Genomic DNA, 25,011 nt, shown 5'->3' with positions numbered 1-25,011 from the left:
GACCAAACCTTTCTCGAAAATCGGGAGTGATACATGGATTAGACTGATTTTAACCGCGGTTGTTGGTAAGAGTATTTTTGTAAATGCTATTATGATTTTAATGGGCTATTTTTAAAAGAATAGTTGTATTTCACTGTAAATTGTAATGAGCAAACAAATGGCTGTATATATAAATTTTCTTTTGGCTGAGACTAATTTGAAGTTGGTATGGGTTTGTGACTCTCGTTGATATGATCGAATATTGAAGAAAGTTTTCAAATCAAACAGGTAATCTCATAACGAAAACACAAATTGCAGACAATATCGTAAGACTATCCGAATGAAACGCCCTCTCAATGTCATTAAGTTTTCAAATACAGGAGTTGTTTAGCGTGAACCAGTGTAGACCTATCATCTCTTACGTGTTCCAATGCTGAAGAAAGGAATATCAGCTTCTGCTTTTGGTGATGATAAGCCTAGAATCGGTTGCCCTCCAGGACCATTTGGTTAGAAGGCACAAGATGCTCGTACCATCTGACCGCATCACAATCTTCTGAATTTTTTTTTTCTTGGTTATAATAATTTGAATCCTATGCATCTATCATTTTAAACTTATGGAACATTCAATCACCCAATTTAAAAATTCTAAAATCTTTAATTGAATATATTCCAATGTCCACGTGAAAAAGTTGCTTTTGACATCAATCTAACGGATTGTAACATTGTAAGGATCAAAATCGTTGGTTTATTCCCCAAGTATGAAACAAATTAAAGCATCATTTGCACTATCAATAAAGCAATAAAAAATTACACTTTTTATTCACTTTTAACATTTGACTAACAGGCTTTCATTTTCTTTTTTAGGAAAAATTTCGTCTAACATAATGTAGGTTGGAGGAAAAAGGAAAAAAAGAAAAAAGAAAAACCAACAGTGGAGACTTGTCAGTTGTTATTTGTTACCTAGAGGGATTGCAGGTGTCATCTTACTTGAGTGATTTTGCAATTGTTTATTGTCTTCCATGGTCCCTCTATTATCAGGCTGGGATTTGAACTGGCCATCAGATTTAGGGTAGGCATCGGAATTCTTCGTGTCTGGAGGTAAAACCTGGTACAGAAATCGGTGAATCATCTCATAACTGGTAAATGTAATGACAGCTGATGGTGTCGTTCTCAATAAATTAGTCGCACAGCCTCGGTAAAAGCCAGGAAGACCTTCCTTTCGGAATACCTTCCTAATGCAATCAATCACCCCTGCATACTGGACCTCGGAATTTCTGACGTGCCCTTGCTCTTGAAGCCTTGATCGGATAACCTGTTGATATGAAATTGAAGAGTAAGAAAAACTTCAGAAGAAAAAGAAGCACACATGATCCGCAAAACATGAGAGTTTATTCAATTATGGTGATCCCACTGGAGTTTAGTAAAAACAGCAAAGTCCAACAAAAACATACCTCGTGTGGGTAAGTCATAATAGAGGCAAGCACTTTAGATATTGAAGAGGCAATTGCAACATCAGCAGGACTTAGATGACCAACAGGTGTACTGTCTGAAGAAAACAATAAAAATTAATATGACCAGAATCACCAACTAAATAAATTATTCGGCAGAGGATTCCGTGAATCTTATTTCCACAAACTAGAAATCACATAAAGAGAGAATAGTGATAACTTATTTACCCTTTTTTGCCATATAGGATTTTATCTTTTCATATACTGGAAACTGAATTGCCACATGACTAATCCCAGCCAAAGAAGGTAAAACTCCACTGTGTCAAATAATGAAATAAATTATGGCACCAATGGTAAATGGAAAACAAAAATGTAAATCAGATTACAATTGAAGCAAATATGCCTGCAAATATTCCAAGCACAGTATTACTATCACTAACCTATACAACCCCCGTAAGCCTTCCTCATGTACAATCCTTTGTAAAGCAGAAAGTACACCAGTATAGGGAACCACGCCTGTTCTCATTCCCTGTGTCTAAACAAAGACCAAAAGAAAAAAGCATAACAATGAATGCATAAAGAATGACCATATCGATATATCCACAATAATATCTAATACATATGACATCCTAGGTAAGTCACAGGGATTTTGTGACTTTTAAAGCATCAAAGGCAGCTTCAACAAGGAAATGGCAATCAGATGAACACAACAAACAAATCTAATCTTGCAGTCATATCCCAGAGAAGATTACTACTTCAAAAGGAGAAGAAAACATCCAATGATTATTGCATGCAATCAATGTTCTTACAGTTTGTCATGATATAACCTTCAATAACGTCAATGCAAAGAGATGCAGCCAAACCAACAGACATTAAATGTCCTTGAAAGTGACTACTACATTAAAATAATGACATAGTAGAGCATTTCTGACTATAATGAATGAAGGTGAAAATCCCACTGCCTCAATTCACAATGGGGAAACCAAATCAGTCTTCACTCATCAATAAATCTTAGAAAATAAATTACTAATCCAGTTTTATTGGAGGTAATATACTTGCGGAATAAATTAGAATAGGCCTTATTCAACATTGAAACCTAAAAGAAAGTTAAACGTTATTGATCACACTCATCCCCTTGCCAGGAAAGGCTTACTTTTATGGTTTAAACTAAGCCTCCTAGGCCTATGCTTCTGTCAAAGCATTGATAAGGAGTTTGATCCTCCAAACGCCCAGTCATAAACCTTGGTTTGGGTACCTCCAGGAGACAGCAACAAAGAGAAGCATATTCTGTTGCAAAAAGAGAATGTACTCCAATAACCAAAACTAAGTACTAACTGCAGCTACTTAACTCTGAATTGCAAATGCATGCATACATCAATATCAAGGTCATAACAAAGTAAGTATTTTAGAAACAAATGAACATGGTTTAAGCAAAGAGAAAAACAAAATATTATACAGCCACTGATATATTTTACAAGAAACATGTTATCCTCACACATAACACCAAACTTACTTGGAGTCTCGTCTTTACAACCCACAATGGGTTCGTTGTGATGGATGTGGCAGCCCCAGCACCAGCAGCAGCTACCATGTTTGCCCCAATTGTGAGTTGCCCACCATTATCATCTGCAACATATCGGTTTATAATTATAATAGAAATCAAAACAACTGAAGCTGGATTGGCAGAAGACATGTCAATCTTCAACTCTAGAGAAAATTACAAGAAGAAGAACCAACCATGTGAAGTGAGTAGGCCTTTTAGTTGCTCATAAAGTGCAAAATACACCTACATATGAAATGAGAGTTTCTGTTACTTTGCAGGAGACCAAAATTACATCAAATGGTATTTCACGTTGTAGTTGGAATCAATATTTTCCAAGAAACTTATGGTTTATAAACATGGTAGTTGGTCACTTAACTTTCCCTCTATGATACTAATTGGTTACTTAATTTCCCTCTATGATGCTAATGATAGGTTAAGGAGACTAGCAAGAAATCTCACACAAAATAGCCTCTTTTTCATGGCATATTAAGAAAATTAGTTACAAAAATCAGGTTAAAGCCAGTTTCAAATAGTAGTAGGAGATTATAGGCGGGAAGGGTAAAGTTTGCCTTTGAGGGTGGCTATGTTATATGGAGTCTTCAGTTTGTCCTAATGTACCAATGTCTGACACTTCTTGGACACTTTACTGTTCATAAGGGCATGCCACTTTGATTCTCAAAATTAATGTAAAAAATTGCCAAAGACATAGTGTACCAAAATCCAACACCCTATCCTGTATCCATGTAACATAAATCATAAGCAACTCAAAAACTCAAAAGAAAAACCAGATAAGTCATAAACTAATATAAAGAGAAAACAAAAATCCAACACTTTAATAAGTAGCTTCCAATTAATTGCTTTCAGGATCAAAAGATTACTTACCGCCCAGTTTGGAAGTAGAGCAATTATTGTTGGTGAAAGCCCACGATACAACCCCCTAAAACCTTCATTTTTTATTATATGCTGTAAACTTGTTATAATGACACTGCCTGAGTATGGACCAAAAAAGGGGCAGGAAAAAGAGTCACTCTTCAGCAATCATTAACTCATGCACAAACTATTTCACCCAATATTTGAAATCCAACTTCAAAATGTTTAACATCTAATCAAAACTATATCTATCAACCACTCTCAATCTTGCGAGCAGTTCATATGACCAAAATCTATCAGACCCACAAACTCAGCTATTAAGAACAAATCATTCTTTACCTAAGATTTGAGACACAATGTACTCAATATCAGAAAAAGACAGCTCTTTTACTAAAAAAATTTGCAAATGGTTCAAATTTTGGTGTGGAGCAGCCCAACAAAGCAAGAATTTTGCATTCTAAAGATGAACCTAGGAAAACACTTAGGTAGAGTTTGGTATCATTTTCAAGATCACCACAATTATTTAATTGCCATAGTGATAAGATCATTAAGGTGATTTGATTACCACTGATCTTAGATTACTATATTTGATACAATATTATAAATCATTGGTGTTTTTAAATCACTTTGTTTGGTATTATATGAAAAAATAATTTATACAATACAAAATATCCAAGATAACCTTTCAAAATATATATTTAATACTTATTGAATCAATAATTTATAAAATAATTAAACGTTATTTTATACAAAACTACACAGCATAAATTAATTTTGATAAAAATAATTTCTAAAATAATTATTAGATAAATTCATTATATTTTTTCTAATCAATATAAATTTAAAACATAAAACTTTTTAAAATAAGTGATTAAAAAAATCAAAATTTTTAAAATTTTTAGTGGCCAACTTATTGAGTTAATGTTAACTACATTTTTCGTCAGGATACATTAGTTAGAAAATAATATTGAAAATTACTTTCCTATGGCGATAAAACTTTCCCATCCTTTAGGTTGGGAATCAAATCACTCCCCAAGATAGTGATTTTATCACCCTAGTGATTTAAGATCACTGACACTAGAATTTTTAAATTGCTACCAAATAAGGTAATGCAATTATTGAATGCAGATCATTGTCGTTTTTTAACAGATCACCCCATACCAAACACTCTCTTAGATGACAAAATCTGAATTCACACACTAATATCAACCCTTTATCTCAATTACTGTTCTCAGCTTATCCAATAATCCAGTATCATAGAAGTAATAAATTCAAACCCAGTACTTGTGCTAAAACATGCACAGCAATTAAAATCAGTTTAAAAAGCACAGAATGTACAATACCTCTAGCTCCAGATTGTGAAGCTTCAGGGAGTCCATGAACCTGTAACCTTGTTTTGATTACATCTAAAGGGCACACAAAAGTGGCTGCAATTGCACCTAAAATTTTGCAACCAAAATCATCAAGAAATCGCAATTTCAAAAGTAACACTCATATTTTCAACTCTCTTTCCAAACACCCATAATCCAAGAATAAACCATACAAACCCTCATTTGATCACTTAAAACATCCACTAAATTTCTAATCTTTTGGCAAGAACTGATAAAAGAAACCCTAAAAGAATAAATCAAAAAAAGCAATCAAGTAAAGCTAACCTGCAGTGGCACCTGCACCCGCGTGGCAGATAAATTCTCTGATGCTTATGGTTTGAGGATGAGAAGATTGCCCACCTTGCCTACTACCCATCTTCAAAACCTTCAATTCTTAAAAACAACTCAAAAACATTTAAGCAAAAAAACCCATCAACGATCTATATATATAGCTTCTGTCTGTCACATTGAAACCCTCTCCGTTCGTGAAAAACGTTCTGGATTTTAGCTTGTTTGAAGGGTTAAGACCGTGTTGGACACTTCCACTTTTAGTTTTTCTTGAATGAGTCTTGGGTGAGAAATTGAATTTCAAGGAGTGACTTTCGTTATATTTTTCTTCGTTCTAAGCAGGAATATTAATGGGAAAGTGCAAATAAGTTTTGGCCTATAATGTCTTGTTGACATTTGGATTTTGTGTCAAGTAAAATTAATGAAGTTTCAGAGAAAAAGTTTTGCTTTGCCTGCTTTGTTTTGCCCAGTTCTTTTCTTTGCATTTGTTCTGGGCTTGCTGAGAAGCTGATGTTGTCAAATCAAATTTGCTTTCCACTCCCCACTTTTAAGAATCAATAAATAATAGTAAAAAAATAAGAAATTTGATTTGAGTCGCCACATTTTTAAAGATAATTAATTTTTATTTTATAATAAAATCTCAAACACTTTTATAAAAATTAATAAAAATACTAAAAGTGATTAAAATTTTTTTTATAATAAATAAACAGTAATTTTTTTTGTTTAAATAGTTATATCTAATCAAACCATCTGATTTTTTTTTGTTTAAATAGCTATGATAGTCCATTATATATGAACAATCATAATTATTTTTATTTAAACAAGTTTATTTAAAATATAAATAAATATTATTAGTTTTATTAATATTTTAAAAATTAATGAAAATTTTTTTGAAAAAATTATCAAATAAACAAGCGTCCAAGTACCATTTTTTGTAATTTTTAGTATTATTGACACACTAGAATAATTTTTAGCAAGCTCAATTATTTGATCCACTTTCAACACTTAATCTAATTATTAAAAACACATGAATAACCTCTTTTACAAGGCTTTAAAAGATCTTTCTTAGGAACATCAATACGCGACATTTTAAACTATAAATAATATTTTTCAAACTCATTAAAAAACAATATCGCTAAAAAATAACATTGCTTGTTTAGGTCATTTTCTTTAGTAAGCTTTTCAACTCATAATAAAAAAATTTTTTCTTTTACCAATTTAGATTATTTTTCTTTTCCTCTAAACTTTTTTTAGAAAAAGGAAAATAAATGCTGCATAATATGTATAGTATTTGAATTGAATAAACTGAAAGAACAATAAATTTTTATATTTTTTTATGAGAAGGGATCAATTTATATTAGTGTAAAATTGTTTAATTTTATATCTTTTTCTAATCATCAATTTCAATAGATCAAAGAAATGAATTTAAACTATTTTTTTAATTTGCTTCTTTCGTTTTTGGACTTATTGAAATCAATAATTAAATTTTAATTTTACATTGATATAAATTAATCTTATCCCTTTTCTAATTGTGATAACAAATTGCAAAAAGAAGTAACAAAAAAATTAAAGAGATAGTCATATTGTTTCTACTTCCTTTTTTTTTTCTTTTTAAAATTTGAGATATTTAAATAGAAGTAAAAGAATAAAAATTTAATTAAAACATTTTCATAAATTTTGCATATTTTTGTGATGAATTTGATAAAATAAATGTAGAAAATTTGGATTTTTTTTTCATTTCTTATGACATTTTTTTTTACAATCCATAAAGTTAGAGATAAATATTTCCCTTTGGAACCCATTGTCTTCCGTTTTCTAAATTATTCTTTTTCTTATCTTAATTTCTCATGCCAATTTATAAACTTAATATTAAAACTAAGTTCAAATGATACTGTCTATAAGCTTCAAATTAGAGTTTAATGGATTGCCAAGAGCTTATTTTGAGTTTTTCTTTTTTTCTTTTTGTAAAAGAAAAAATTAATTAAAAATGATCATTCTCAAAAAATTACAAAAATAGAACCTTAATTGATTGTCAATTAAAAGCCTGCTTTGAGTTTTTTATTTTTGCAAAACAAAACATAAAATCAAGTAATCAATAAAATTCCATAATTATTATGACTGAGCAATCACCCCTTTCGGTTAATTCAATTCAAAAAATCCAAAAACCGATTTAACCAATTTAATCAAAAATAAAATCGAGCCAACTGAATAGTAATACAAAACTGAGAAAACCAAACCGATTTAATCTTGTTGGTTTCAGTTGATTTTTTTAATATAATCGATTTTGATTTTTTATCTCCTATATTCAACTTTTAATGTAATTCATATAATTCATAAACACAAGCTTCATAAAATCTAAACACAAACTTCATAAACACAAGCTTCATACACAATAAATTTAGTCTTAAGCTGTAAATTAGTGAGCAATACACAATAAGTCTATGTATCAAATAACATCAGTAAGCAACACATAAGCTTTATAAAGTTTAAGTCAATGAGCAACACATAAGCTCTAAATCAGTGAGTAATACACAAGCTCTAAATCAACGAGCAATACTCAAATAAAATCTAAATACAAGCTTCATAAACTCTAAGTCTAAGTCTTAAACAACATAAACACATACAACATATAGCAAATTACAATCCATAAAGTCTAATTCTCAAACGATATTCAACAAGCAAGACTAAACATTTTAACCAATTACAGCACTTAAATTTCAAGTCTCAAACATTAATATCTAGTAGGTAATAGGTAACAGGCAACAGTGGGCAATAGGTAACAGGTAGCAACAAGTAAAAGGTAGCGAGCAGCATGCAACAACACCCTTTAAAATTTCAGTAATAAATAAATAAAAGCAAAACACAATTCAATGAAAAATTATTCCTTTTAAAACTATCTAAAACAAAAAGATTTAATTGTGTGGATCATATTCAATGTAAGTTATGCCAATATTACCTTAATTGATTAATAAACTTTATTAACCAATTACAGGGTTTAATCTAATTTTGGATAAATCTAAAAGTACATAAAAAATAAAAAAGTTGGCTTTAACTAAAAGATTTAAAGAAATAAGCATTGAAAAATAATGATATAAATAAAATAATTACCCAAATCAATCTTGTCAAGTTGTTCCACTTCATTCTCTAAGGCATTTGGATCAAAATCTGTAGCTTTACATAACCAATCTTGAACACAAATAATAGCTTGAACAAGTTTAAAAGTTAAAGAACTCCTATATGCATCTAGCACACGATCACCAATGCTAAAAGTAGATTCAAAAGTAACTGTAGATATAGAAGTCGCCAATACATCACGAGCTAAATGGGAAAAGAAAGGAAACCTATGCCTATTAAGTTTCTACCAAAGAAGAACATCAAAGTCCACCCCCTCTTTAATAGCTTTAAGCTCTTCATTCAAATATTTATCCAACTCTATTTTATTCTCTTCTCTATCTTGTGGTTTCTTAAACCTTTTAAATTTGACCATAACAACTTGTGAGTCATATAGGTCCACAGTTCCAAATTCATTGGTGGATGGTAGTGGTTGACTTGCATGGCTAGTATCACCAACTTGTTCAGATTGAGGTTGCAACATGTTTTTGAATTCATCAAACAACTCAACTATTATTTCTTGCACTTTCTTAATCATCATTGAAATTTGATCACGAGAATATATTTTCATAAAACAAGACTCTATAAATGTAAGTTTTTTCCAAGAATCAAGAACAGAAGCAATATAAAGTAATATATTCATTTTTCTCCACATTCCTCTAATACTTGTCATACGTATCCTTCATTCTCTTAGCCATTACACTCAACTCAACATTAACATTCAATCGCCAATCTTACAAAATACCATAAACACTACATATATTTTCAAGAAAATTGTTAGTGGTGACATATGTAGAACCCAAAACTCTAATTATGAGATTGTAAAATTTTGAAAAAAAATGCATAATTTTCTAACACTGGCCCAATCATTTTAATCGGGCACCCCATATCTTAATAATAGTTTAGTTCCATAATAAAGATCAATATCATCAAATGCCTTAAAAGCCATTTGAAATTTTTAAGCTTATTCCAACATCAAGAAAGTAGAGTTCCACCTAGTATTAACATCCAAGCCTAAGAAGCTCTTACTTTGAATATGTTCATTGACAATACACTCTTTGAACTTGGCTAACCTAGAGAGTAATTGTCTCACATATCTAATTGCCCCTCTAATATGAGCAACTGAATCAATTAATTCCTTTAACCCATCACTCATAATAAGGTTAACAATATGAGTAATGCATCTTAAATGAAGATATTTACCTCGTACAATACTAGTTCTTGCATTATTAAATTTTTTTTCTCAAGTATGAGATTGTAATATCATTAGAACTAGCATTATCAACTATGATAGTGAGAATTTTATCAATCCCCCAATCACGCAAACATTTTTCAATTGCCCTTTGTTAAGTTGTTTACAAAACTTTATGGACAAAAGTTTAAAATTTTTTTGTTAAGTTGCCAATCGTTGTTTACAAAATGAGCAGTAAGACACATATAATTGACTCTTTGTATAGAAATCTATATGTCAGTGGTTAGAAATACTCTTATAGTAGACGATTTGAAAAATTGCTTTAAAAATTTTTTTTCATCTATATAAATTTAATAGCAATCCCTAGCAACAGTCTATCATGATGGCATACGAAATCTAAGGGAAGTAATAGACATGTAATGCTTAAATCCTTTAGCTTTAACAAATCTAAAGGGTAATTCATCTATAATAATCATCTTAACTACATCTCTCATAATGGCATCTTGATTAAACTTCTAACTATCTAAAGACATATCTTCTCTTAAGCTTAAAACTAATTCCATTTGGGAAGGATTGCCACTAGCACGAGGCAATTTAGTACAAATACCCATGTGATTCTTTAATGCAGATGCTTCATTTTTTTAGGGTAAGCATAAAGTTCTCCATCACAATAATTGCATCTAGCTTTGAGATCACCATTGTCACTAGTAAATTTGGTGAAATGATCCTATACCTCCGACCATGTGTTAGGTCATTTCTTTTTTGCTTTTGTGCTCACAACTTTACTTTTTGTTTCATGTATGTCTCCTTAACCTTGAGGGATTGATCGAGTATTCGCTTGTGTAGTATCTCTATCACTCATCTTCAATAAAAGAATAATAAAATGCAAGTTTCAAAAGTAAACACGGCTTATACAAACTGAAAAAATAATAAAATAAATGTCCAATCAAATATACATTACATGCTAAAAATAAATGTCCAATCAAATGATAAAATAAATATCCAATCAAATAACAAAAAAATTTTTGTAATTGGATAAAGTCAATCTTGCAGGGTGGTCATGTGGGAGGACAAAAACTGTTAAGCCAAATGGATTTGTCACCATTCAACAGTATTTGTTTTATTCTTAACTTTATTATTTAGCTTTTGCTATAAATTATGTAATTATAGACCTTTTCATGAGATGGAGTTTTTCATTATGTTTATAAATGCGCCATATACCATAAAATAGTTAACGGAAGTTGCTTGAATTAGCAAGAATTTTTTTTATAATAGAAACTGATGTAGTAAAGCTATAGCAACATATCTATGAATCAAGCAGCTAAGCCTACATATGTTGGACAACTATGATTTCTAAGCTACCATAGCTAATATGTTATTTATACGACTACCAACTATAATATCTAGATATGAGGTAGCAAATTTTTATAAGCCATTGTTTTATAACTAAATTCCATCATTTCCTGAATGCATAAGCTGTGTTGTGGATTTTCTAAACCTAACCTCTTCTGCTTAAATCCAATAATATGGGCCATTGTTTTGAATCCCAATCCCACGTTTCACTGAATTGTACGAGCCACCATTTTTAGAACTCAATCCATGAGCTCTAGAGCTAAAGCCGAAATAAATGGGCCAATGTTTTAGAGCTGAATCTGAACCCATTATTTCCTAAAGCTATATTATGGATTTTCTTAGTTCAGTCTAAATAACACATGCATGATTTTAGAAGATCAAAAACCAGGTCTTATCTTTGATCAGGTTTTGAGTGTTTTATCTTCTCTATCTCCACTTAACTTATGGATAAAATACACTGAAACTTTTCAAAAACAGTAGCTCTCACTCGAAAATGAAACTTTAAAGCTTAAACTCTAAATTTATCTCAAAAAAAGGCAATACGCAAAAAGCAACAATAGAACCCATGACTCTTATTTAATTACAATAGTCTCCCTTTTTCTAAGGCTAAAAAATTAAGCAACTTTGAACACAACTAGCGACAGTTTTGAAACTTATTACAACCCACTATTTCAAGCACCAAAAAAATAGGTAATGAAGGATTAAAGATCTTACCTTGAGTTAAGTTAAGTTACAGAACAGAGAAGATCAAGCAGATGAAAAATTGTGACAGGTGAGAGGAGCCAATTAAAAGTTATAGTGGTCATCGATTGAAGCTTGTGCCTTCGAGATCGACTAGGAAATGACTACAATAGTGAACCATTGAGTGAGTGTTTGGGTGTTGTGTACTTGAATTGGCCAATAATGATCGATCGAAAAATGGCTTCTAAGAAGGGTGATTGAAAGTTACAAAGAAAGTGGCTGTAAGGGTAGGTATGTCAATGAGAATTGCTAAATGTTTGGGTGTTGGCCACCAGTGAGAGAAAGTTACAAAAGAAATAGGGTTGGTTTTAGACTTTTATTTTTAGCTAATTAGTTTTGTGTAAATTATAAAATGTAAAAAATAAAAAAGAATATTAAAATTATATTAATAACAATATAAAATATTTTAATAATATTTAATCTAGTTTTTCGATCGATTTGGTTCATAAATTTTAGAACCAAAAATCGACGGCCTAAACCGATTAATCGATATTGAAACTAATTTAATATGTATAACCGAAAAAACTGAAACTGATTTAACTTACAAACCAATTTTTGATCGATTTTTTCAGACAAAATCAAATTTTGCACAGTCCTAAAAATTACAAAAGCAACAAAAAAATATCATTAAAATATCAATTAAAAACATAAATTAAAAACCCTCACTAACAAAAATGAGATTAAATATTTTATTAAATAAAAATAAATAAAATGGTGCATACCAATATGCATTTAATCAAATATAATAAATAATGATAAATTATTAATTTTGTGATAATAAAAAATAAAAAATATTTTCTATTAATTATAATGTAAATATTAAAATTGGTTTTAATTTTTATACTTATATGTTATTTCAATAAATTATATATTTTATTAAAATATTTTATTTCTTACTATTATTTATAATTTCTAAAAAGAAATTAATGAAAGAAAAAATATATAGTTAATTAAATAATATATTTAAAATATTTACTTATTTTTATGAAATGGTATAATGCATTAAAATTATATTCATCATCGTCTTTACTTTTGGTAAGTATAATTTTTTATAGATGGAGATGCAAAATTAACTCTTTAATAGAGACATACATATACTTATAATTAAATAAAATGTTTAACTACTAATTTCATCTTTTACATTACATTTTGTTTTGTTAAAATAAACTCTTGAAAAATTTAATCATTTAAATTAAAAAAAATTTATCCTGCAATGAAATGCTAGCAAAATTTTTATTTCAAATAAAATATAGGTCCATTATTTTTAAAAAATGATTGTCCCTATCAATGTAAATTATCTATTGATGAATAATGTTTGATAATATTATATATAATATATATAAAGATATTTTGTTGATGGAGTTTAAAAATTTTACTAATCGATCAATAAGATAATTATATATATATATATATAGAAAGGGATCAATTTATATCAGTGTAAAATTTTTTAATTTTATATTTTTTTAACTATTAATTTCAATAAATCTAAAAAATTAAAATTAAATCATTTTTCTTTTTTTGGAACTTATCTCTTTTATTATTTGAATATATTAAAATCAATTATTAAAAAATATATAAAAAAATGAATAGCTTTTTTTTAATTTTTTACAACTTGATCTCTCCCCAACCTACCCTTTAACCAAGTACTCCACCAATTAATAAAAAGGAAAAGGAAAAGGAAAAGGAATGAAGGATTGTAGCTTAAATTCTTTTGAGCTTTATTATTTGTTTTCATCAAAGTTGATAATCTTTTTGATTGAACGCGAATATCGTGAAAACTTAAAATTCCTTTATTTGGTTTACCTTTTTTTCTTTAAAAATGAAAAACTATCTTAATAACAAATTTATCACTATTTAATTTTGAATGCATTTTAAACATTGTTTATAGGGTATAACAGAAGGAAAAATATCCTTTCCATAAATTATAAATTAATTAAGAGGTTTAGTATTTCATCCTAAGGTTTAGTATATATTAAGTAAAAAAATAAATAAGACTTATTTAAAGTAAAAAAATAATTTGAAACAAATATTGATAATAAATTTATTTAAAAGTATTTGTATCATTAAAGGTGTTTGTGAGTCGGGTTGAATTGGGTTTAGGTTGAGCTCATATTTAATATTAATAACTTATAGACTTGTTCAAGACCAATCCGAAATTTTGGACCTTAAAATTTTTTCAAGCACAGCTCAAATTAAAAAAAAAATTCTCAAATCCAACTATTAAACTTAATTTATATAATAAAAAATTAAAAAAGTGTGATTAAATTAAGTTTAATGAGATTATATTTAATTCATATATATATATATAAATTAAAAATAAAAATTAAGTTTAATAAAATATATATAATTTTTATTTTTAATTTTTATATATATGTGAATCAATTTATATATAATTCACATATATATAAAATTAAAAACTTTATATATATGAATTAGGTGACCTTTCGAGTTCAGGCAAATAATTCAACCATTGAACAAATCTATGTATCACTTAAAAATATTAAAGAGGATTATATATATATATATATTATATTTGAGGTTACCAAGATTTGAACCTCAATCATTAAAATTAAAAATTTAATACTCTACCAACAAATCACATAATTATTAGTAAAACTTGAAAGAGGATCTTCTCCTATAGTAGAAAGTATAGACCAATTGAAATTGATATATATATATATATATATACACACACACACACACACACACACACACACACATATATATATATATATAGACACACACACACACACACTATGTTACACACTTAAGTTTTGCTTTGCAAGAATGGTGAAAAAATTAAAATTTTGTTAATTTAAATGGTAAGCTATAAAATAGAAAATTTGTTATGAATTTTAATTATTAGATTAATTAGTTTTTCATTTTCATCATTTCCACTAAGCAAAACCTTAAGCTTGATTTTGATTTGACTTGGTTTTATCAAACTCCAAACTTGATTTAAATTCAAAGTTAAACATTTTTTTTTTGCATATAATAGGACTATATTTTGTTTTTATATGTTTTATAATATTTTAAAATATTCTTGAGTTAAGTAATAAAATACTTGAAATTAGGCATGACATTAGTCGAGTGGTTTAAGCTAGTCAAATTTGATGTCTCCTTTGAATCACAAGCGTAAAAGTACAAATTACAAGAATTAATAAAATTTGTAATGAGAGTATTTAAAGCACTCTTTAAAATTAATTAAAATAAATAACATCTATAATTCTTAAATTTTAAATCGCATAATATTTTAGTTTTTGTACTTTCAAAGATTACTTTGTGATATTATATTTTCAAATTTATAATGAAATGATTTTTCTATCAATATTTTCATTAATTTTGACTTAAAGGACGTTTGTTTCATAGAATTTTAGATTTCAAGAAGGAAAGTGATCATTGGGAAAGTGTGGATTCCTGACAAGAGGTGATTTTTCATGTTATAAAAATGTTAGATTTCTGTGTTTGGTTCATGAAATCTCAGATTATCTAATAAAAACTTTTTACTATAATGTCCTTTTATTATGTGTTTGTAATAATGTCAAATTTTACTTTTTTTTTTTTTAATATAAATGTAGTTCTTGACCAAAAAAATAAAGTCAAAGACTATATTTTTAGTATACTATACATCAAAACTACCTTTTTTCTTATATAAACGTAATATTTATAACACTACGCTTTTATGAAAATAAGTGCAGTGTTTAAAAATAACTAACCACTATGTTTTGAAACCAAACACCTGCATTTAATTAAAGACAAGATTTATGGAGGAAGAGACACAGTCTTTTACTTTAATAAAAAATTATGTTTATACATGTAGAAATGCAATCTTTGACTTTAATCAAAGATTACATTTATACATGTAGAAACGTAGTCTTTAATTAAAAACCACGTATCCTACTTGATAAACATAGTCTTTGAAAGCTGTTGTTGATGATGATAGTGAAGCTGATGGCCATCTAATCATGGTATCCAACAATATCACACCTTTTTAGTCTTTTCTTTTGCCCCATCTAACTTTTAATATCAAGCACTAATACTTCCCCCATACATGTGGGCCACCTTATTGTTCAACCCAAAAAATTTCAACCGTTCATTTATGCTACCATCTTATAAAGATATCAACCATATTTCATTACTAAGAAACATGGTATTTGTTATTTTCAAAAGACTACATTTCTTGTGTCAAAAATGTGGTTTTTTTTAAAAAAAAAAACTTTTTTTATGTAAAAAATATGGTATTTGTTATTAAACATTACGCTTCTTACATAAAAAAAATATAGTTAAAAGTATCATAAATATTATCTTATAATATTATATCAATTACTATGTTGTCAACACCAAAAATGTCATTGATATGAAAATATTTAATTTATTTTGTTATTATTTTAATTAATCTACTACATGTCATATATAAAAAAAATGTAATGCTTTCGTTTATAAAAGAAATTCATGTCAAAATGGATTTCCATTTATCATGCAATTACGTTGATTTTCAAGAGTAAAATAGATCAAAAAAATTTATTATTATGGTCAAATGTGGGACAAAATTAACTTTCTTCTCAGAATTTTAAAAAATCATAGAAAGAGGTAGATTTCTGATCTCAGGATATTTAGACACTGTTGGGAATTTTAGAATACTCCCAAGAATCAGATATTGTAACCAAACGTAGAAATCACATTATGAAAAGTAAGATTTCGAGAGATAATCTAATTTTCCCCTGAAACCAAATGCACTCTAAGCATTAGTTAGTAATATATGTTAGTCATGTGTGAAATATGTGTAATTTGATGTGTATTTATATGTTTATTTGAATTGTATTTTAAAAAATTAAAAATACAAAAATATTAAAAGTTTTAATTATATTTATTTTGAAATATAAAATTTTATAAAATATAATGAATTTTAAAAATACCCATTTAACTATTAATGAATTTGCTTCAAATTTTTGTACATGTAGTTTTTTTTTTATTAAATCTACACATGAAATCTTCAATCCAAAAAACAAGCTTTCAGTCATCTTCTAAACAATCACACATCAGCCACCACCAGCTGCTACCAAGTTATTGCAATAGAGCGAGACTTCCTCAATCTCCTCTAAATCCAAATCCAAATCCAAATCCAAATTCTCAATTTGGGTTTCGAGAACAACCATTTAATTCTCACCAAATTTGCATCCAAAACCAAATTCTTTTTGCTTCATTTTTTCCCTCTTACAAACACGCATCTCTACGATTCTTTCTTTTTTAATACTATCATTAAAGCTTATGCTCAAAATGGGAACTTAAAGGCCAAAGTTTTATGGGTTTTCAATTTCATGCTCGAATGTAAAGTTTTACCTAATAATTTCACGTACCCATTTGTTTTAAAAGCTCGTGATGGCATTGGAGACTTGAATTTAGGCATGTTATAGTTTTATTTACCTCTTGGTGTGATTAGTAAAGTCATTTAATTCGGATTTAGTTTAGTTAATGTCAAATGATAAGTAATTGTATTGGTATCAGTTTTAATAATACTCAAGTGTGATGTTGATATTATTGTTGTATTTAGACCTATAATTCAATGTGTCAATATTTACTAAAATTAAATTTCAAGATCGTGCTTTGTCACAAAACAAAATAAAATTATATACTTGTAATTTAGTTGCAAAAGTAAAAAAAAAAATTATATATTAATAATTTAAATATTGAACAATTTACAAGGGAAAAAGAATTGTGTGGCTATTTCTATTTTGAATTTTTACATTACTTAAAGTCAATGATGATGAGATATTAAACTTATTCATTGAAGACTTGTTTGTTTGTCATTATCATTGGATCACAAAAGAATAAGTAACCATTTTTGTAACTTAGCATTCAACATAAAGAAATATACCTAATAACTTAAGAAAAAGAAAGAAAGATATATTAATTTAAAACACCAATTATTGCAAAAAAAACTCTAAAATAGACAAAAGTAAGGACTTCATAAATTAAGAAAGTAGAAAGCCTATAAGCTTTTGGAGGAAAACCTTATTTTTCTATAGCTAAAACTAATATATGGTTAATGTCAATGTGCTTTACAGCACTTTATAAAAAATCATTAAGTTTCTCTATGTTCAGGTCATTAGTGATTTTAGAAGTCATTTTTATTTATTTGACAAAATCCAATCATAGATGACAAAATTTGACATTACCAAACTAAACAAATAAAGATCACCTAATAGGCAACAAAATATATTGTCTACACAAATTCATAGAAATATATATTTTTTAATGTCAAATTTAAAAGACAATAAAATATAATGAAATGATGATACTTAAAATTAGGATAATTTAAGATTTGAAACTATACAACTTAAATCTATCAATTCAAGAATTTTACTAACTCTAGATCAAACCATTCATCTACACTACTGTACAAATTCTAGATCTATCTAGATTTGAAACTACACAACTTAAAATCTTTTCATTCAAAAATTTTACACTACTTAAACTTACAATATCAAAGTTGCTATTTATTTTAAATAAGAAGTTCTATGAATTAACTTTTAGTTTAGGGTTTTTTTTAAATATTTTAGTATTGTTTTACTCAAATTTAATCAGATTGCACTACGCTGTAGGAATCATTTCTTTTCTAAATCACATATGATGTAAATATTTGATTATTAATGGATTTAATAAATGCATTATTTACATACTATTCATATAAATAAATGCAATGCAAAACAATCTATTAAACTAAAATCAACAAACATTAAATTATCAATTTTAAAGAAAATTATAAAAAAGAATAAAACTTATGAATAATTTAATTCCACTAATAAAATTGAAAGATTAATACCAAAGGAAAATTGATATTTCTCAATTATTAGATTTTAAAAAAGTGAAAGCAAGTTTCATTATCAAGTAATGCATATTTTCAAACACTTTGAACAAATCTATAATATAATAAAATCATTAAATATATAAATTAGATATAGATATTATAAGTTTCTAATGAGGTAAGAACAACATAAACCTATTTAGATGATGTGCATATGTCCAAAAGTGACATGGGTGGCTTGAATAACAACAAGCTCCTGTTACCTAAGTGATTGACTAATAAAGCTAGACTATTAAAATAAACAAACTAAAAGTAAATAAGTAAATAAGGTGTAAAGAGATCTAACATGAGATGTTCAGGAAATTGTGAAATTATTGAAATAAAAAAAAAAGAGGTTTGGTATTTAAGTCTTTGCTTAAGCAAGACAACACACCACTAAACATTTTATGCACATTCAGTAAATTTCTTGAAGTTCTTTAGCAAGGGCCACCACTTCATCCAAGTTTGCCTTAGTTTCCTACAACAAACACAATAAAAAAATGATTGATAGACAATTGTCAAAAGCAACAAGATTATTGTTAAGATTGTTTAGAAAAAACTAGTTCATTTCAAAACATTCAAATATAAAAGTAACTTTAAGAATAAATAAGAAAACTATCCGACCCTTAGCATTTTACCATCAAAAGCAATGTCTTTGTCATGGAAACACCACCTATTAACTGCAAGCTTGTTTATGAAATCAGAATTGGTTCTTATTACTATTTGTTTCAAAAAAAAGCAAAGAAAATTATTACATACTGTGAATTAGTATTAATCAATAATCATAGAAAATTAGGCAATAACTATCAATTTTACTTTTTATTTTGGCCACAATAATGGAATTGGTACCATCTTCCCATAACCAAAACTTTGTGAATGCACCAGTCCCACGAAAGTATGCCACAATGCAACTTTGAATCTCAACTAGTCCTACACCATTTTTATCTAGTTAGCAACCATCAACATCTTGATAAATCTTATATAAGTTAAGAATGGAAATCGACATTCATTTTTTTCCTAAGAATATCTTTTTTTGCATCGTACCATTTGCATGAAAATGGATTATTTCTAAAAGGCCCTGAAGTCAAAATTATAGTTACATTTCATAATGTTTGAATAATTAAGCTATGGCAATCATAACTATGTTTGCTTTGAGAAACATATTTTTTTAGTTCTAATAAAATCTCCAAAAGGGGAATAAACTCTTTTAAATTTTTCATTAACAAACACAATCAATTTATTTTGCATAACTATTAAGACCTAACAGTCTTTGCCTCATTTAATTTTGAGAATTCTAGAGAAAAATTTCCCTTCCTATTCACTATCCTTAATGTATTTTCCACCAAGATCAGTAAGGCATGTTTGTGGTATAGATTCTAAATGAAAAAATTCCAATTAAAAAAAGAAAAGAAAAGAAAAGAAAAAGCAATATACCTACATAAAGAATACATATATATTAACTTGATTATATATTAACTTGGAAATTTTTTTTTTGTAAGAGAAAGGATAAGGGAAATCGAATACCAATGGGGCTTCAAAATATCTTGATTCTAAGAACTTGAAGAGTATCTCTATAACTTGGTTTACAATTTTGTAAAATCCTTAGAAAGTAGATCGAGGTTTTAAAACTATTTGCGTCATACAATCTTTAGTTTTGTCCAATTTTCTTTGACTAATAATATTATTCAATAAATAAAAAAAAACTATAAGAAGATTCATAAGCCATGAATTTTTTTTCCATCCTTCCCATAACGTTGTAGGTACAAAAAAATTATGAATACTTTATTCATTCAAAATTTGAAATGTGTTGGTGCCTAATTGATCTTATAAAGGTATACTTGGTTAAATACCTCTTTATGTGATGATACCCATAATTGATTTCTACTCCCAAGGATTTACAACCACCAAGGCACCAACATTGTGTTGAGTTATATGAAAAGAAGTGAACTAATTAAGCATACATATCAAGTTTTCAATGACAAACTTTTAAGATTTTATGAAAATCATAAATATGCCTACCGACTTCACAATATTGTACAAAGTGTAACTGTAATGCACCAAAGCCAAGAACCATCTACACCTTTACCTTTTTACTTTCAAAATGTTAGCAATAGTTGTACTTTCAAAGCCATGCTTTTTCATATGAGCAGATGAAACCAATTGGAAGTGGGCAAAAATAATGGGTCACATTATTGGATTGACCACCTAAATGCATTGTAAGACCTAAAGCACTAACATCAAACCTTGATGCTAAAATAAAAAAAAAATTCACATACATTCGTCTACTACCAAGCATCTAAACTTTCAAAGCTTTATTTAAAAGTACAAAACAAAAAAGACCTCACTTTTATGCTGCATGTTTTGATTAACATGCAAAAGTATATTAAAGAATAATTTTTAATTTAGAGGTTAAGAGCAAAAATAAATAAATCGTGGCCAAGTCTCTGGCATCTTAAAAGGCTATATCAGGTTTAGCATATCCATCTTCACTGACCTCTGCTCCACTTTCTTCTTCAATAACCTTGTCAAATTTTTCATCATGCTTATTATCATTTCTTTTACTATTTGTCTCACTGCTGTCTTTTTCCACTGTGAAGTCTTCTGATTCACTTTTGCTGCTATAGAAAATGAAAAAACCCACTATTTTGCATAAACTCCCTCTAGAAACTTGGTTTATGAAAACAAGACTGAGTTTCGAAGTCGATTACACATGGAAAAATATTAGTACCCCCACAGCGCCTATAAAAATTGGTACTAATTAACCATATGCTATTTATAGTTTTGGACAAAAATTGGTTTCTATTTAGGATTTCATAATAATTCCTTTTTTAAAGAAAGAAAATCAATTAAAAAATCTTTGTTTGGGAATATTGTGGAAACCTTTAAGTTAAAGAAATATCTTATAATTCTTCAATCATCTAGGCAGAATCCAAAAGTAATCCTTTATGTTTGAAATTCACCATTGAATTCTTTTAAAAGTAAAAATAACATTCTTTACAAATGATAATTATTTGTGACTGTCTAATATCTAAGCAAAGTATAAAAAATTATCTTCCTCGAAAAGCTATTTTATTTTTATTATTTTTTGTAAGTAATTTTTTAAAGAAGTTTTTATGCAATAAAAAAAAATAAAGAATGATATAATTAACATTAAACATCAATAATTAAAGTAAATAAATATATATGAGCATGATGAGTGCAAACAATGATTTAAAATGAATATATGCAAATGTATCTTATGCGATAATAAATGTGAATTTCGGATCAAGTTTTTAAACATAAAAAGATTACCTAGACTCTTCAACCTATAGGCAGAGTTATGGTGTGAATTTTATATTTGAGATCCTATTTTTATTTTTATTCTTTATTTAATTTTATTATTTTTAAGTTACAAAATTATATGAAGAATTCTTAATGAAATAAAACTTCCTAAATACTTCATTATTTAGGCTGCATTCGGGAATAAATTATCTCACAAAAGGTTTTCATATAAATTTTTAAAAATTTAGAATGATTTGGGGCTTCGAAACTTTAGGGCTTAGGTTTTCATTTAGGGTTTTAATTAAGGTTTCAAGGTTTTGCTTAGGGTTTAGGGATTCACCTAGGGTTTTAGGTTTCACATAGAATTTAAGGTTTTACCTAAGGCCTTAGGGTCTCGGGTTTAAGGGTTTAGGTTTTCACTTAGGGTTTTAAGGTTTACCTAAGGTTTAGGGTTTCATTTAGGGTATCGTTTTAGATTTTTAAAAATTTACAAATCTCTCTAAAAATTTCTAACTTCTAAATAGACTTTTAAAAGAAGCTCATTTTTTATAATTTTAAAAAATGAATTTTATATTTTTAAATATTTATTATTATTATTTAATAATTTTTCAACACCAAGGCAAAATTATTATTATTTTTAAAAACATGATATCAAACTCCCTCCAACCTCTAGGCAAGGATTAAGAGATTTTTTTATTTAAAACTTATTATTTTTATTATCATTATTCTTTTATTTTCTTTTAAAAATTTAAAGTGCATGGAGATGAATTGCATCCAAAATAAATTAAAGCATAAAAAACTGAATCATATGAAAATTAGTACAAACATATAAATTCAAACTACAAAAAAATTAAAATTACACAAAATTTAAACTAAAATTAAATTTACAAAAGAAATATGCATGGGCATAAGAAAAGCCAAATTTGGTGGTCCATCCCTAACCCAAATCAAGAAGCCTAATCTAAAACAAAAAGCCTAGGCTTTAACCCTTTTCCTTTTCATATTCGGCCAACATATGGAGAAGAAAAAAAAATCACATGTAAAACCTTCCCTAACCACACAAAGCAGCACATGTGAAAATGGATGAGGCATTAAATTTTTGCATGCAAACCTCATTCATGAGAAAAGAAGAACCAAAACACATAAGACAAAATGAAGTCGTGAACTTCTGTAAGCATGTTGCACACAAAAGCGGCATGCAAAGAGAAACGAACAAGCCACTATTTTTGGATTTTATTTTTTTGTTACAATCCTTCATTAAAACCAGAGGACCATAAACATAAGTGATAGCACAAGCTTCTATGATGGTAAAAAAGAGGATCAAACTTGCTTGTGACTTTCCAGCCACAAACCATTTTTTCACTTCCAAGTAGTTTTTTAGTTTTCATTTTAACTTTGCGCAAGAAAAGAGATTTACCTTTCTTAGTTTTTTCCTGCTAGTTGTTTCTCTTCATCAATTGTCCACTATTGGTTTTTTCGTTTTGGTCTTCTTTGCTTTTGCTCCTCCACGCCTAGTTCACTTGAAAGCTTCTTTTTTCTTCTTTGTTTTCACCTTTTTTCTATTTTTCTGCGTGCCTTTCTTCGATTTTTCTTTTTGTGCTCTATACTACTTTCTTTTCTGTTTTCTTTTACTTTCACTGGTTTGCGTTTTCGGAGCTGTTCTCTTTCTTTTTTGGTTGGTTTTTTTAATTTTTCTTTTTTGCATTCTTTTCTGCTACCGCTGGTTTTCTCGCTACTGCTGCTCCATTTTTTTTTTGGTTTCTTGCTATTGAATACCGTCTGGTTCTGCTCAATCCTCTTTTTTCAATTTTCGTTGCAATCCATGTCTTTCTCTCCTCTTTGCTGCTTTTCTATTTCTGTTTCACTTTTTTTTTCCTCCTCTTGCTTTGGTGCTCTCTCACAACTTCACGCTGCTCTTTCTTTTCGTAGCAGCTTTGTTTTGCTCGTTCCCACCTTTTCGCTTCCCGCTTTTCTTCCTCATTTCGCTGGTTTTCGCTTGCCGCCCATTCTGCTCTCTTCCTTTTCCTTACTGCCCCCACGACCTTCCCCACCTCTGCCACCTTAATTTTTTTTATGCTTCACTGCCCAGTTTTTTTTTTGTTTTTGTTTCATGCTTCCCTCTCAGTTTTTTTTCTTGCTTTCGGTTCTTTCCAGTTTTCCTTTGCCGCCTGTCCACCTTTTTTTTTTCACCTGTTTGGTTTTCTTAGCAGCCCCTCCCCAAATCCCTTTCACCACGTTTTCTTTTCAGTTTTTTTTTTGCTTTCCGTTTCTGCTGCACGTCCCTAGGTTGGCCTCCATGCAATTTCATTGTCAACAGTTATCCCTTGCTTCATGACATGCATGACATGCATGTTTCTTCTCCCCTTTCACGTGCTAGCTTATTACCGTGCAGTAGCTTTTCCCCTTTTCTTTCACGTGTTCATGTAGCAAGCTTAAGCCCCTTTCCTTTCACTTATTCATGTAGCAAGCTTAAGCCAAAATGGCCATAGCTTAAGGTTTACAAAGAAACTTATGGGCCTTGAGATTATAATTGGGCCCAACTTTGTGGCCAAGCTTGGTTTTTTGTTTTTTCTTGTTTTACTTATTTTGGACTTGGTTTAAGATTATTTTTTTAGTTTTATTTTAATTGCATTTGGACAGTCATAACTTTGCTTGGTTCAAGCTTTTCTTTATATCTATTTTTTATATATATACTTTTTATTTATTTTTTATATATTTAATGGCCAACAACATGCCACTAATTGGTTTTTAGGATCACTTTTTTATTAAGCTTTTTGTTGGACTATTTTAAGCATTATTTAGGCCAATGCAACAAACCTTATTATGAGGTATATATTAGGCCTTATCTTTAAGCATTTAAAAATAGATTGTTAATAGACTTGAAAAATTGATGATCGAGGCTCAATTAAAAAAATAAACCCGATTTAAAAAATAAAATATTTTCAGACAAAATTAGATGTCTATAGTTGATCGATCAAAACATTAATCGTATGAGCTTAGAAGTATGGCCT

The 25,011-nt window shown here is 28.4% G+C and overlaps 1 protein-coding gene across 2 annotated transcripts; it reads right to left on the bottom strand.

The window, feature by feature from the left end:
* Nucleotides 1–738: 738 nt before the first annotated feature.
* On the bottom strand, nt 739–6,011 carry LOC111287678 (nicotinamide adenine dinucleotide transporter 2, mitochondrial-like). Of its 2 annotated transcripts, XM_022878350.2 has the most exons (9): nt 5,496–6,011; nt 5,184–5,279; nt 3,853–3,959; nt 3,165–3,213; nt 2,941–3,053; nt 1,868–1,962; nt 1,656–1,744; nt 1,431–1,525; nt 739–1,291 (listed from the first exon to the last, which is right to left on the bottom strand). In XM_022878350.2, exons 1-9 carry the CDS (start codon nt 5,584–5,586, stop codon nt 929–931), a joined length of 1,098 nt encoding a protein of 365 aa, XP_022734085.2. In that variant the 5' UTR covers nt 5,587–6,011; the 3' UTR covers nt 739–928. The 2 variants fall into 2 exon arrangements, with proteins under 2 accessions (XP_022734085.2, XP_089615933.1); XM_089759807.1 differs by lacking the exons at nt 3,165–3,213; nt 3,853–3,959.
* Between the last annotated feature and the right edge of the window lie 19,000 nt (nt 6,012–25,011).

Source organism: Durio zibethinus, chromosome 4 (assembly GCF_047325235.1).
Source record: "Durio zibethinus cultivar Kanyao isolate XHJ-2024 chromosome 4, ASM4732523v1, whole genome shotgun sequence".
Lineage (NCBI taxonomy): Eukaryota > Viridiplantae > Streptophyta > Magnoliopsida > Malvales > Malvaceae > Durio > Durio zibethinus.
The sequence above is the reverse complement of the archived record's forward strand: the minus strand, read 5'-3'. Positions and strand labels throughout refer to the sequence as shown.